We start from the raw sequence: 12,313 nt of genomic DNA, 5'->3' as shown, positions 1-12,313 counted from the left end.
CTGGACTGGAGAAGTGTACCCAAACCAACCCAGCCAGGCGGTGTTATACCAGGGATCGGCAGCCTCTTCGGCCCTGTGTGCCACCAGTGGGGTGAAACAAAGCCCGCGGGGACCACTGGCAGGCCTAAGACATAGATAGGAGAGAGGAGAAGGGGGTGGGAGGGCAGGAGAGACAGGGAAGAGGGAGAGAGAGAAAAGAGAGAGAGAGAGAAAAGCAAGAGGTATTGTATACGGTGGGAAAGCCGTCACGACTGCTAGGGGCCACTTGCCGACCACCTCTGAGATGCTCCAACCTCCCTCTGCCACAGGTCCATCCTTCTCTGGGACCTCACCCACCATGCGCACTGCGCAGGGCAGCGAGGCCACAGAAAGGAGCGGCACCATCCTACCATAGCCTTCCCATCGCGGTAAAGGAGCTACCATGGATGCCGGTCTATCAGACGTCCACCCTCTGCAACCCTGTCGGTGGGCATGTCTATCACCCCTAAGAACCGAGAAGCCCTGTTCTAGCGATGGCCTAGGAGGCCTCGAAGAAAGCATTCTTATGTCCATCCATGTGAGTGTTGATTGATTTATATCAAATTCTAACGACTTGTCCATAAGAGGGGGAACTCTTTTCCCACCTCCTTTTAAACAGAGCATTTGACCCACCAGGACAGTCCAGCTATGCTGGATGCCCATTTTGACTGTGCTCCGAAGTCTCTAGCAGAGCCCTGGGTGGGAGTCAGGAGACCTGGTTCTTGTCCCACCTCAACCTGTGACTCACCTTGCGGCTTGGACAAGTCACTTCCCCTCTCTGGACCTCAGTTTCCCCATCTGTAAAATGGGGGGAGGGGCCTGGGACTAGTTTGTCTCTAGGGGTGCTCCCAGCTCTGACTGTCTAGGAGCCTATTAAATTCATCTGTGCCACCTAACATGACTCGGTGGTACTGGGGAGCTGATTGCTGGTGACATGCACCTTTCGCTTATCTATATAAATAGTCCTGCTCTCTCCTCTCTCTTCTGTCTCTTTCTCTGCCTGCTGGTCCCCATTGCTCACCTTCCTCCTTTCCAGTTTCTCTTATGCCTGGTCTGTCTCACCCTCACTCATGTCTAGGACTCACAGAAACACTGAAAGCCCTGCTCAGCTCCTCTGGGGCATTCTGGGATAGAAAGGTCTCTGGCCCCTAACATTACACAGAACTCTTTGCAGAAGCTTCCTCAGGACGGTCCACAACCAGCAGGCAAGGCGAGTGCACACTGACCACAGCTGGGAAGCCAGGGGATGTTAATGATGACAGAGCTGAGAACACACCTCGCCCCTGGCCCTCTGCCCCGTCCCCCTGCCCAGACACAGACACACACACAGTGAGAAGGGTCAGGGATGGCTCCTCTCAGGGACTCAGGATTTCAGGGCGGAGAGAGGCTGAAAGGTCATGTGAAGTGGGAGTCCCCAGCCTGGGGCTTCCGGGGCCTGGACGACCTTTAAACACTTCCATGGAGCCATATGCTTTCCCCCAACACCTCGTAAACTACCGAAAACTAGCTGACCTTTAAGTAGATGACAGATTTAACTAAGATGCCCAGATTCTTTATTTTTTTCCCCCTGGAATTTTACAACTGTTTTGGATAAGACACAGGTAACCTGTTGTTCAGAAGCTCCAGTTGGAAACTCTGAATATCTCTGATTACTAGACATTCTCTAAGGAGTCAAGGGGCTTTTGACACTTGTCCTTCTGGGGTCACGGGGGTGAATAAAAAGAAGGATCTAATCAGAAACATGATTTCATGCAACGTTTTCATTTAACAGAGAAGATAGAGCTCGGAGAGGCCAGCACCTCCCAAGATCACAGGGCAAGTCAGAGGCAGAACCTGTGAATTCCCAAGCTAGGATGTCACTGCAGGGGAAGGGGCAGGGTTCATTAAAGAGGGACAGGGCAGATGCACAGAGAGTCTACTTCAAACTCCTCCTACACTTTGGAACCAGTCCTAATATTACCCCCATTTGCCAGATTAGACAACTGAGGCACAAAGAGATTACATAACGTGCCCAAGGTCACACAGGTATCTAGGACGAGAATCCAGGTCTCCTGAATCTTAAGCCAGCGGTCCTCCCTCCTATATCAAAACAAGATGGTAGAATAAGACTAGAGCAGCTGCTTGACCCTGCCCCTCCTGCCCGAGGAACCCCAGCCCCAGTGCCCTATGGTCCAGCCAGGATGACCTACCAGGGCTGGCTGGACAGAGGCAGCAGAGCTGGCTTGTGCCCAGAGCCGCTTACCTGTGTGCTGGAGGGCCCCACAGCACGCCGGGGCACCTTGATGTCAAATCCACCTTTGGGATCCTTCTCCCCTCTCAGGCATGGGTCGTTGGGGGGCTCTCGGCCACCCTCCCAGTCACAGATGGTCTTCCGAATTGCCTGCAGGACACTGGGAAGGAAGGACGGAGGCTCAGACCTGGTTTTAGCACCAGCAGGAGGGAAACACTAAAAGCCTGTTTCTAGGGTCTGTGGTGCCCCAGGGCCACTTTCCCAGAATTCCTGGGGTGCTTGTCAAAGGTGCTCATCCTGGGCCCCACCCCCGAGATGCTGGTGTAACAGATCTCAGGTGCAGTCCAGAGTCAGCATTCTACAGGCGCCCAGGTGATCCCAATGCCAAACGCTACCTGAGACCTCAGCTCTGAGCCTGTGCAGGGGCTAAGAACTCAAGTGAGGCAGGATGGCTGTTTCTGTTTTTGGTTATAGGAGAGTCTCATTAGTCCAATTATATCTCTGATTATTTAAAGCTTTAACAGTAGCATATATTCATTGCACACTTACTCCATGTGGCTGTGTGCTTAGGTCTACATGTGGATTATCCAATGTTATCATCCCAACAGCCTATGAGCAAGAACCACTATCATCCACATTTTACAAATGAGGGAAAGTGAGGTTCAGAGAAGGTAAGTAACTTGACGGGGTTCACCTAACTAGACAGCGGTGGAGATGGGCTTCCAACCCAGGGACCGAGGACCAGTCATCTCAAATGTCCAGTCTCCTAAGAAGGTCTCCTAAAACCTGACGGACGGGTCTGTGTGTTCAGAGGCTGCCCCAGAAGCTGACTGAGCAGGGATCTTCCTCTGTGCTCTGCACCTCGCACCCCTGATTTCCGATGTGCCCCTGAAAAGGGCCATCGGAAGACCCACCTGATAAGAACGTTCTTCTTCTTCCGCACCGCCTGCCTCAGGGGCTCGCGCAGCGTCACCTGGGCAAAGTCCTGCAAGGCCGCATAGATGGTGTTCCTGATGGCCTGGTTGAAGACGCTTTCCATCCTGCCCATGAGCACCTGCAGGCCTTTGATCATGGCGATCACCTGCCGGGCACAGATCAAGGTCAGGGTCCCCCCACCTGGGCACACCTGTCTGTCCAGTACCCTTCACCGCATCGTGGGGGGGGCGCTGGGTGAGATGCCAGGAGCACGAGGCCAGCCAGTGCTACCTCGAGTGCCGATCCACGGCTAGGTTAGAAGCGAGTGCTGGAACGGAAATCAGCACACTGCCCCTCCATCAGGAAAGCCCTGCGGCCAAGCAAAGATGTCGCTGCCGATTTTCATTCCGGCACCAGCTCCCTACCTTGCTGCGGACTGGTGACCAACGGCAGCTGGTCCATGGACCGCATTTTGAGTGCCACTCTGACTTCTGTGGCCTCTCCACACAGCATGCACCCACAGGCCATATCTAATAGAACTTTTTTTTTTAATCATGCACATTTTAAAAGAATTTTTACAATCTTTGCTTTTGAAATAATTTGGCCAGCTGCTGCTTGAACCCATAAAATAGGGTTCCTGTAGAAGACTCAGGGGGGGAGCCTCTGCCCCTCTAGTTGCCTCCTCCCCAGCCCCTAACTCACTAATCCGCCTGCAGACGTGGGGAGACTGGTGTCTGTGATGAGTATAGCCCTTGGTGCTCTCTTTTGGGATCTTGGGATCTGCCTGCCACCAGGGCGAGTGTCCTCTCCCCTGGGTTCCTGTCTTCTCTTAATCATCCCCTCTCGGCCCAGGAAGGGAGCATGTATTTCTGTAGCTGCTTTGCCTGTTTCCCAGTGGGTGCGTTTAATGGGATGGGGGAGAAATAGGAAGTCTGGTGTGGCACTGAGTGGCAGGCACAATTTCTGGTCCAGCTTTACCAGCAACAAACCTAATCCTTAACCCCCCACCCCGACTCCCGTTAGCCTCAAGTGCTAATTCCTTGATTCAGAATTCAGAGAAGAAAGCATGTGCTACATCAGCCTCATGACAACACCACACTTATCACACCCGTTAGCAGTGGAAGTGCCAGGAGGTCCGGGGAGCGCTCAGCTCCAGGCCAAGTATGATTACAATTACACCCCTGAGCCCCAGTCCTTTAAGGTGCAGCCTGGAGATGTACAAAAGAGCGACCTGAACTCCTGCTATGCTCTGACCCTTTCCGGCTTCCATAGCTCATCGACATCATTATCCCCTTTGACAACTGTTGTTTGGTTCTCAAGAATAACCCTGGGATGAGTGGGTAGAAACTGTCGGGTCCATTTTACAGATAAGGAAGTTGAGGCTCTGAGAGATGAAGTGACCTTGGGCCCAGAGCTAGCATCCAGGTCTCTGACTTCTAGGCGTCAGGTGGTCATGAAAGAGGTAGCTGTCACTCACAACTGAGTGTGAATGAGTCTCCCCCAAATAGAAATATCTTTTTGCAATGAAACAAACAGAAATTACCACTGTCAATATAAAAACTTATGTCTTTTAGTTTTGAGTAAATATTCAAAAGTATATCACTTTTACTATAAATGGGGTCATTTTTTACATGCTGTTCTTTAACCTGTTTAAACTCAACAACACACTGTGCATATCTTTCTACATCAGTACATCCATCTTAGTGGCCACACAGTTTTCGATGGCATAGCGGTACCTTCATTTATTTTACCTGGTCCCATACTGAGGACATTTCAGTCGTTTCACAAATTTTGGTATTATAAACAATACTGTGATAAATATCTATGTGCACAAGTCTTTGTACAATTGGCTTAATTCCCTGGGATATATTTCCAGAACCTTCTGGGCCAAAGGGTATGCACATTAAACATTTGGGTTCAGCCACTCAGACTGCCCTCATTGAAAGACTGTAAAATGTAGATGGGCTTCCCAGTCTCTGAGAAGGTCTATTTCCCACGCTTCACCCAGCCACAGGCATCACCAACCTTTGAAGTCCTTACCATCCTGACTGGTCAACAACACTACCTCATCTTAGTTTCAATCTGCAGTTCTCTCTGAACACTCATTGGTTTGGGCATTTTTCTGAGCTTTTCTTTTTTTTCTCTCTGAACTCTTTCAGCCATTTTTTGGTTGGTTTGTTTCTGCTGCTGTTTTCCTTTTGCCCATTTTTTTTTCTAGTGGAGTGACCACTTTCCTTTGGATTTTTAAGAACAGAATGAGTTTCTAATCGTTTGTGACTAACCTGACAGAGATGAATTGGGGGGGCAGGAAGGGGACGGGAAGTGCATGCACAGGAGGGGACCAAGGCTGCCGTCTTGCTGGAAACCACTCCCTCCCACTGCGGGACCCTGAGCAGCAGCCTCGGGGCTGGAGGAGACCAGCACCTACCTCCACAAAGGCGAACTTCTCCTCACTGGTGTAGTTGTAGCGTGTGGCTCTCTCATACTCCTCGGCCGTGCCCGGGCAGTCCTTGTTACAGAACTTGTCGGTGGGGTGAACCAGCTTCCAGGAATACTGGGTGGAGGTTGGGGGGTGGGGAACAACATAAATGTCCATCAGTGGAGCAATGGACAGACAAAAGGAGGTGTGACCATGCCCTGGGAGACTATTCAGCCACTGAAGGGAATAAAGTACTGATTCATCCTACAGGATGGATGGATGAAACCATACAAAGTAAAAGAGGCCAGCCACAAAAGACCACATAATATAGGATGTACTTTAGGGAATAACCAGACTTGGAAAATCTATGGAGACAGAAAGATTAGGGCAGGGGAGACAGGGCACGGAGGGAGGGGGGTGCAATTGACTTTTGCAGTGATGAAAATCCTCTAAATGTGTGATTGCACCACTCTGTAAATATACCGAAAACCAGGGACTCTACATTTTAAATGGGTGAGTGGCATGGCATGGGAATTGTATCTCAGTAAAGCTGCTATAAAAAGGATGTTTGGGGAAGGCAGAGGCAGACAGGTTCCAAGTGAACCGAGGTCGGTCTGAAGGGGCCGGGGAGGGGCAGCCTCCGACTGGGGCACCTACCACCTCCATGACGTGGGCGCTCCACTTGGATAAGAGCTGCAGGCCCCGCAGGGCCAGGTCAAAGAGCTCGCGGTATTCCTCATCGGACTTCTGGCTGTCCAGCCCCGAGCCCGTCACCACCTGGGGAGCATGAGCCGTCACCCCCACCATTCACGTGCCCGGCACTTTTATGCATTACTTCATTGATTCCCCTAAGATTGCTACAAAAAGATGCTTTATGACATCCCCTTCACAGATAAAGTGAGGCTCGGACAGTGTCCTGCTGAGTGAGTTAATGTTCATGAAACAACATCTATTACATAAGGTGACTTTAATCAGAAAAGCAACAAGGTTGATCGGATGATGAAAGGGTTGTGACCAGATACAGGAACCTAACCCTGTATTTCCCCCGGGAGCAATGGTTCAGAATTGGTTAATTCAGTGTTCATGGCCACTTCATAGAACATTATTGCAAATAACGAGAATGGTCTGCATATACACACATATAAAGCGTATGATTTAAAAATAACTTTGGGCCAGACTCATTCTTAGACCACAACCAAAACTTCACAAGAAATAAAGGAGACCCCTGCTCTTAAAGTAGGGGTCCCACAGCCTTAGTTCAGTTGACTGGCACATATGGTTAAGAAAGTCCAAGAGTTTGCACTTGTCCCTGGTCCACGCCCACTGGCCTAAGACCACACTGTCCGCATTTGTCTGGCTGTCCTCATTTCAAATACATTGCCTCTGTGATACAAGGCGTTTCCGAGTTTGGGTTTGGAAAGCATGGGCACTATGGCTCCCAGCCACATGGTACAACCAGTGAGCAAACATGGGACAGTGCAGTCATCCATTCAAGAGCTCCAGGTAACAAAGGAACTCAAATCAGGGCACCTGTGCTATTAAACCAATATATACACTCATTGGAAAGGTTTAGTGCAGTGGTTCTCAACCTTGGCTGCACATTAGAATCACTTGGGAATCTTTTTAAAATCCTGATTTCTGGGCCTCATCCTCCGGAAATTCTGTTTCTTTGTTATGGGGTGGGGCCACAACATTAGTAACAAAGAAACAGAATTTCCGGAGGATGAAGCCCAGAAACCAGGATTTTAAAAAGATTCCCAGGTGATTCCAATGTGCAGCCAAGGTTGAGAACCACTGGTTTAGAGGGAAGAGATTCAGGAGTATATATTCACTCAAATGTCAACCATAGTCGGCTCTGGGTGTTAGGATCTTACATGACTGATTTTCCCTCCTTTTGCATCTCTCTTTTTGTTTTGTCTGAGGTTTGAGCATTTACTATGTCCCTAATTGTATTTTCTGGCTTGTTCAATGATCAGTCATTATTGTGTAATTTTAAAATATTTAGATGGTGTTATGAGCAGGCCTGTTCAGAACTCTTTCTCTTGCTATCTAGGGCGGAGATGGTTTGGAACACGTTCTAGCAATTAATTCCCAATTACTCTGCAATGTGTTTTTCGTACGTCAGAGGGTTTAATCCTCTCAATGAACCTTTCCGGATACTATCACCCTCATTCTGCAGAGGAGGAAATGGGGGCGGAGACGCTGCGTCACTTGTGATGGTCAGCAGCAGAACCAGAATCAAACCCAGTTCTGTGTGGCTCTAAAATCCATGCTCCTGGCCATTCTGCCCTCCTGCCTCTAGCAGGTAATCCTTCACTCCTGCTCTCCATCATCTCTCTGGTCATTTCTATCCTGCTTGGTCCTCACCCCTTCTCACCAGGGGCCCACATGGGCCCTCCATCCCAGCAGCTAGACTGAGCTCACCTCACTGTTGCTGTAGCGAGCGAGTTCGGAGATGAAGCGGATGTGGTCATCTCGGATCTGAACCATCTGCTCGCAGATATTGTACTGGGGGCTGATGCTGCTCTGGGTGCAGGTCCACCTGGGCAGAGAAGCACAGGGTCGGAGCAGGTCCTGGTCTCAGGCGCCTGGCGGGACAGGCTCCTTCCACTTACGTGTTGCTCCTGGTGCCCGGCCAAGGTGGCTGGCTCCCCTGGGTAGAACCAAGGGGTAACCCTGATACGAGCACGACAGCCTGTTCATCCCACATCGTGTGGCTCACAGGCTGAGCGAACCGGCCCCTCTAGGACCCAATCACAGGCTTTTCCAGATTCCTGGTGTCCACGTACTTACCAGTCACACGAGTGAGAAGGGAATTGCAGCCTCTCTAGGGCTACAAAGGCCTGGAATCCACGCAAGGAAAAAGCAAGGCGGGTGACCTCCCCAAGCCTGCCTACTGACTCTGACATCCTGGGGCTGAAACCGGCTTTGGAGGGGCCTAAAGGGAAGGACTTTTCACCCGTGACCCAGTAACATGCAAGCAAGCACTTCATGGTGAGGGAGGTCATGGTCATCCTCTCTCTCTCTCTCTCTCTCCCTCATCCTCTTTTTCTTCTACCACCTCTTCCTCCTCAACCATTATTTTTAAACTTATCATTGGGGGAATCAGCCTGAATTGGAGAGGAAATGAATGAATGAAAGTCTTCCTTCCCCAAGAGAAAAAAGACAGCCCCCTTTGCCCTCTAGTGCTGGGTGACCCGGTAGACCGATTAAAAGCACAGTCACCAAAAAAGGCAGATAAACATTTTGGCAAGAATTTAATATTTCAGCCCAGTCCAGTGTGGATCAGTGGTTGAGCATTGACCTATGAACCAGGAGGTCACAGTTTGATCCTGTCAGGGCACATGCCCAGTTGGTGGGCTCGATTTCCAGTGTGGGGCATGCAGGAGGCAGCCAATCAATTATTTTCCCTCATCATTGATGTTTCTATCTCTCTATCCCACTCCTGTTCTCTCTGAAAAAGATCCCTCTGGACCTAGCCAGTTTGGCTCAGTGTGGGGGGGGGGGGTTTAATATTTCAAAGGGAGCCCTGAAGTGGCCCTCACAGAATGTTCAGGACAGTGAGAGGCTTCCTCATGCTGGTTTTATTTCGGGTCAGCAGCGTAGGGGTGGGGACACAACCACTCTGACTGCTGCCGCCCCACCCTGGCCGCATCACTGCTCCCAACCAACTTCCGGTGGCAGGGAATTCATGCAGAAACGTGAGGAAATGAGTGCAGCATTCTGGACTCCATGCTTTTCCTAGAACACCTCCCGCCTCTCTGGCAGCCAGTGGGTTATGAAGAGACTAACCCAGATTTCATTGGGCTAAAGGCTGACAGTTTTAAGGCCTTAGCCCTGACTAAAGGACGGTCATCCCCTCCTCTACCCGCCCCGTCGTCCCCCCCTCCCCTCACCCCCGCCGCCATATGGAAAGGTCAAAACCACCCAGCTTTGGAATGAGACACAGGCAGAAGAAACCTCTTAACAACCCCCAGAGATAAAGGCTGTAGCTGGGTGTCCCCACTCCCTTGAGGCACTGACACCCCAGACCCCAGATCTTAGCGTGGATTCCCTAGGATGGTGATTTATAGAACGACCTAAAGCGAGGCCATCAACCAGTTCACACGGCTGGAGCTGTCCAAACCATACACGCTACGGCATACTTACTGCATGGACGCGAAACCTGAGGAGGGAATCAGGTGATAAAGAAGGACGTCATCTTGCTTCTCAATGAAGGATTCCTGGTGTCCCAGTGCAGCTGGGACGGAGAAGGGGCGTGGCTGTGCTCTGAGCACTTTTGAACCCCAGCGGCAAAGGGTGGATACAAAAGGGCTCAGAGCACCCTCCACTGCTCCCCTCTGGAATCCACCTGCCCAGGGCTCTGGGGAGGGGGGAGGGACTGAAGTGGCCCCTCGGCCCCCTGCCCGGGCTGGGCGCCTCGCGGGAGCCAAGAGACATTACGGCAGGCACTCACTTGGACTTGTTCTCTTCATAGTGAGCACTGGTCTTAATGTATCTGGCCAGCTCTATCTGCATGTCGCCGAATAGGGGCACCACCTGCAGCTGCTGCAAAGGAAGCAAACACAGCGCGTGAGACGCCGAGGGGGGACTAGGGGCTGCCTTCCACCAGGGGAGGCAGCCTCCCTCCGTGAGCCTCTGGGCTGACCCCTCGCTCCTGCTTCCGATAATGCTTCCATGTGACCCTGGAGCCAAAAAGAGCCCCAGCCAGCATACAGGTCCCCTGCCTCCAACCAACCGTATGATCCAGCAGCTCAGCCCAGAGAGGCACAGTGACTTGTCCAAGGTCACCCAGCAGGCAGACCGGGTGAAGGATGAGGACCAGATGGCCTGCCTCCCAGGGCAGAGTCCTTTCTGCTCTAACTTCCCTCGGATCGGATGATCCTGCTGCTTGGCACTCGGGACTAGGCGCGGGTGCCCGGATGCCACTGGCTAGGTGTAGTGTTTTCGAGAAGCTCCAGTGTAAAGTAACTGAAATCATAACACCGACCACCAGAGGGCAGACAAGTCCCATCTGAAGACCAGACACACGGAGGGGAGGCTGGCATTTACTGTCCGCTTCTGATGCACTGGGCACGTTGCCAACTACTTCAAAACCAGGGGGGTTTAGGGCAGTGTAACTACCTGTATGACACCATAGTGTGGATACATGTCATTCTGCATTCTGCATCTCTCGGGGAAAGAAATGAAATTAGCCAGCAAGCAGTGGGGCTTGTTGGTGGGTTGTAGCTCTAAAGACCCCAGGAGGAGGAAGAGGATAGAATGGCCGCCTTTAGTAGCGGAATCTGCTACTGAGAGACAGCCCCTTGGACCCTGCCCAGCCCCAGCCTCAGCCCCAGTGCTGACCTTAAAGAATTTATCGATTTTACTGAGGTTGATTCTCTTCTTGGCATCCAGTTTGTAGATGTTACTGACATTTCCATCCATCAGGTAGAGACCAAAACCCATCACCTGGAGTGAGAAGGGGCACAGCACAGAAGCCTATCACATCTGATGGAAAAGTTAAAAAACAAAAACAAAAACACAAAAAAGTCTGACTGTACAGAGGAAGCCAGAGTGAACAAGTCACAATGCCACACTCCCTGCAAACTCCATCCAGGTGCCACGGAAAGGTAAGGAAGGGCACGTCAACAGGCCTGGGCTGCTTAGACTAGCCAGAGTGACAAGGAGGAGAGGAGGAAAAAGCAAAGCCACCAGAGAGCTTTGAAAGGTGAGGTTCCGGGGAAGAAAGAACCAAATGGGGCTATGCCGTGTGTAAAAAGAATGTGGAGGCTGCTCATCTCAGTGCGACAGCTGTCAGAGGGGAATTAGGAACATCCTGAGCAGCTAACAATAAAATAACTAAAAAAAGGAAAGCTCACCCATACGACGGCATTAATATTCCAACACATTTAATGAAAAGGGATAAAACGTACATATGCATCATTTATGTATACTGCATTTGTTGAAAATATATAAGCATAGAAAAATGAGAAAGAAATACATAAGAATGCTAAAAGTGTTGCCTCTGGAGAGAAAGATTGTGAGAGATTAATATTTTTTGTGCTTCTCTGTTTACTTCAGATTTTTCTACAATGATCAATATTACTTGATAATTTAAAAATCAGACTTGTAAACTGATGGATCAAATATGACGATTTTGGCAAAACAGAGCAAATGCTTGAAGACTTTGCCTTCCTTTCGAGTTGGTTGTTTCTCCTCCTAGAAGTCAGACTCGACAAGGGTATGTACACAAAGGCTGTGCTCTAAGAGTGTTCAATGCAGCTTAGCAAACAAATATCCAACGAGAGGGGATTGGTTAACTAACAATATCTCCATAGAATAGCATCCTTGGCAGCCACTACAAATTACACTGTGGAACTATCCTTAATGTCTGGAAAGGTGTAGATGACATGTTAAAGGGGGAGAAACAGGTTACAAAACATTCTGTGCAGTAGATATATATCCATGTTTAAGTAAGAAAAAATATATACCGTTTTTTAAAAAATGATTTAAAATAAGAGGAGGTGAGAGGGCACGCCCAGACCACTGGGTGCGTGGCCACAGCGTCTGTACCTTGAGGAGCATGTGCTTCTCGCTGGGGGTCAGATACATCTTGTTCTCGTAGTAATCCACGCAGATGTTGACGATGTCCGCCAGCAGCTCCTCGTAGCCTGGGATCACTTCCAGTTGCTGATGGAGACACTAAACAGCAGCGCCCCCCTCTGGTCAGCTCTTTTTTCTGCTGTTGC

General features: G+C 50.3%; 1 protein-coding gene across 2 annotated transcripts in view; it reads right to left on the bottom strand.

Annotated features, from left to right (window-relative positions):
• The window catches only part of CYFIP2 (cytoplasmic FMR1 interacting protein 2), an 88,236-nt gene that overhangs the window by 59,891 nt on the left and 16,032 nt on the right, over positions 1 to 12,313 (bottom strand). Inside the window, exons 7-15 of one of the 2 annotated variants that reach the window (XM_006766297.2) lie at positions 12,138 to 12,266; positions 10,929 to 11,033; positions 10,039 to 10,130; positions 8,007 to 8,124; positions 6,240 to 6,359; positions 5,592 to 5,717; positions 3,163 to 3,329; positions 2,261 to 2,408; positions 50 to 124 (exon numbers count right to left, since the gene is read on the bottom strand). In XM_006766297.2, coding sequence (XP_006766360.1) covers positions 50 to 124; positions 2,261 to 2,408; positions 3,163 to 3,329; positions 5,592 to 5,717; positions 6,240 to 6,359; positions 8,007 to 8,124; positions 10,039 to 10,130; positions 10,929 to 11,033; positions 12,138 to 12,266 — 1,080 coding nt within the window. The remainder of the gene's footprint in view (positions 1 to 49; positions 125 to 2,260; positions 2,409 to 3,162; positions 3,330 to 5,591; positions 5,718 to 6,239; positions 6,360 to 8,006; positions 8,125 to 10,038; positions 10,131 to 10,928; positions 11,034 to 12,137; positions 12,267 to 12,313) is intronic. The other variant, XM_006766298.1, reaches the window with a different exon arrangement.

The sequence above is a fragment of the Myotis davidii genome, unplaced genomic scaffold (genome assembly GCF_000327345.1).
Source record: "Myotis davidii unplaced genomic scaffold, ASM32734v1 scaffold18, whole genome shotgun sequence".
Classification (NCBI taxonomy): Eukaryota; Metazoa; Chordata; class Mammalia; order Chiroptera; family Vespertilionidae; genus Myotis; species Myotis davidii.
This window is presented reverse-complemented; position numbering and strand designations above follow the sequence as displayed.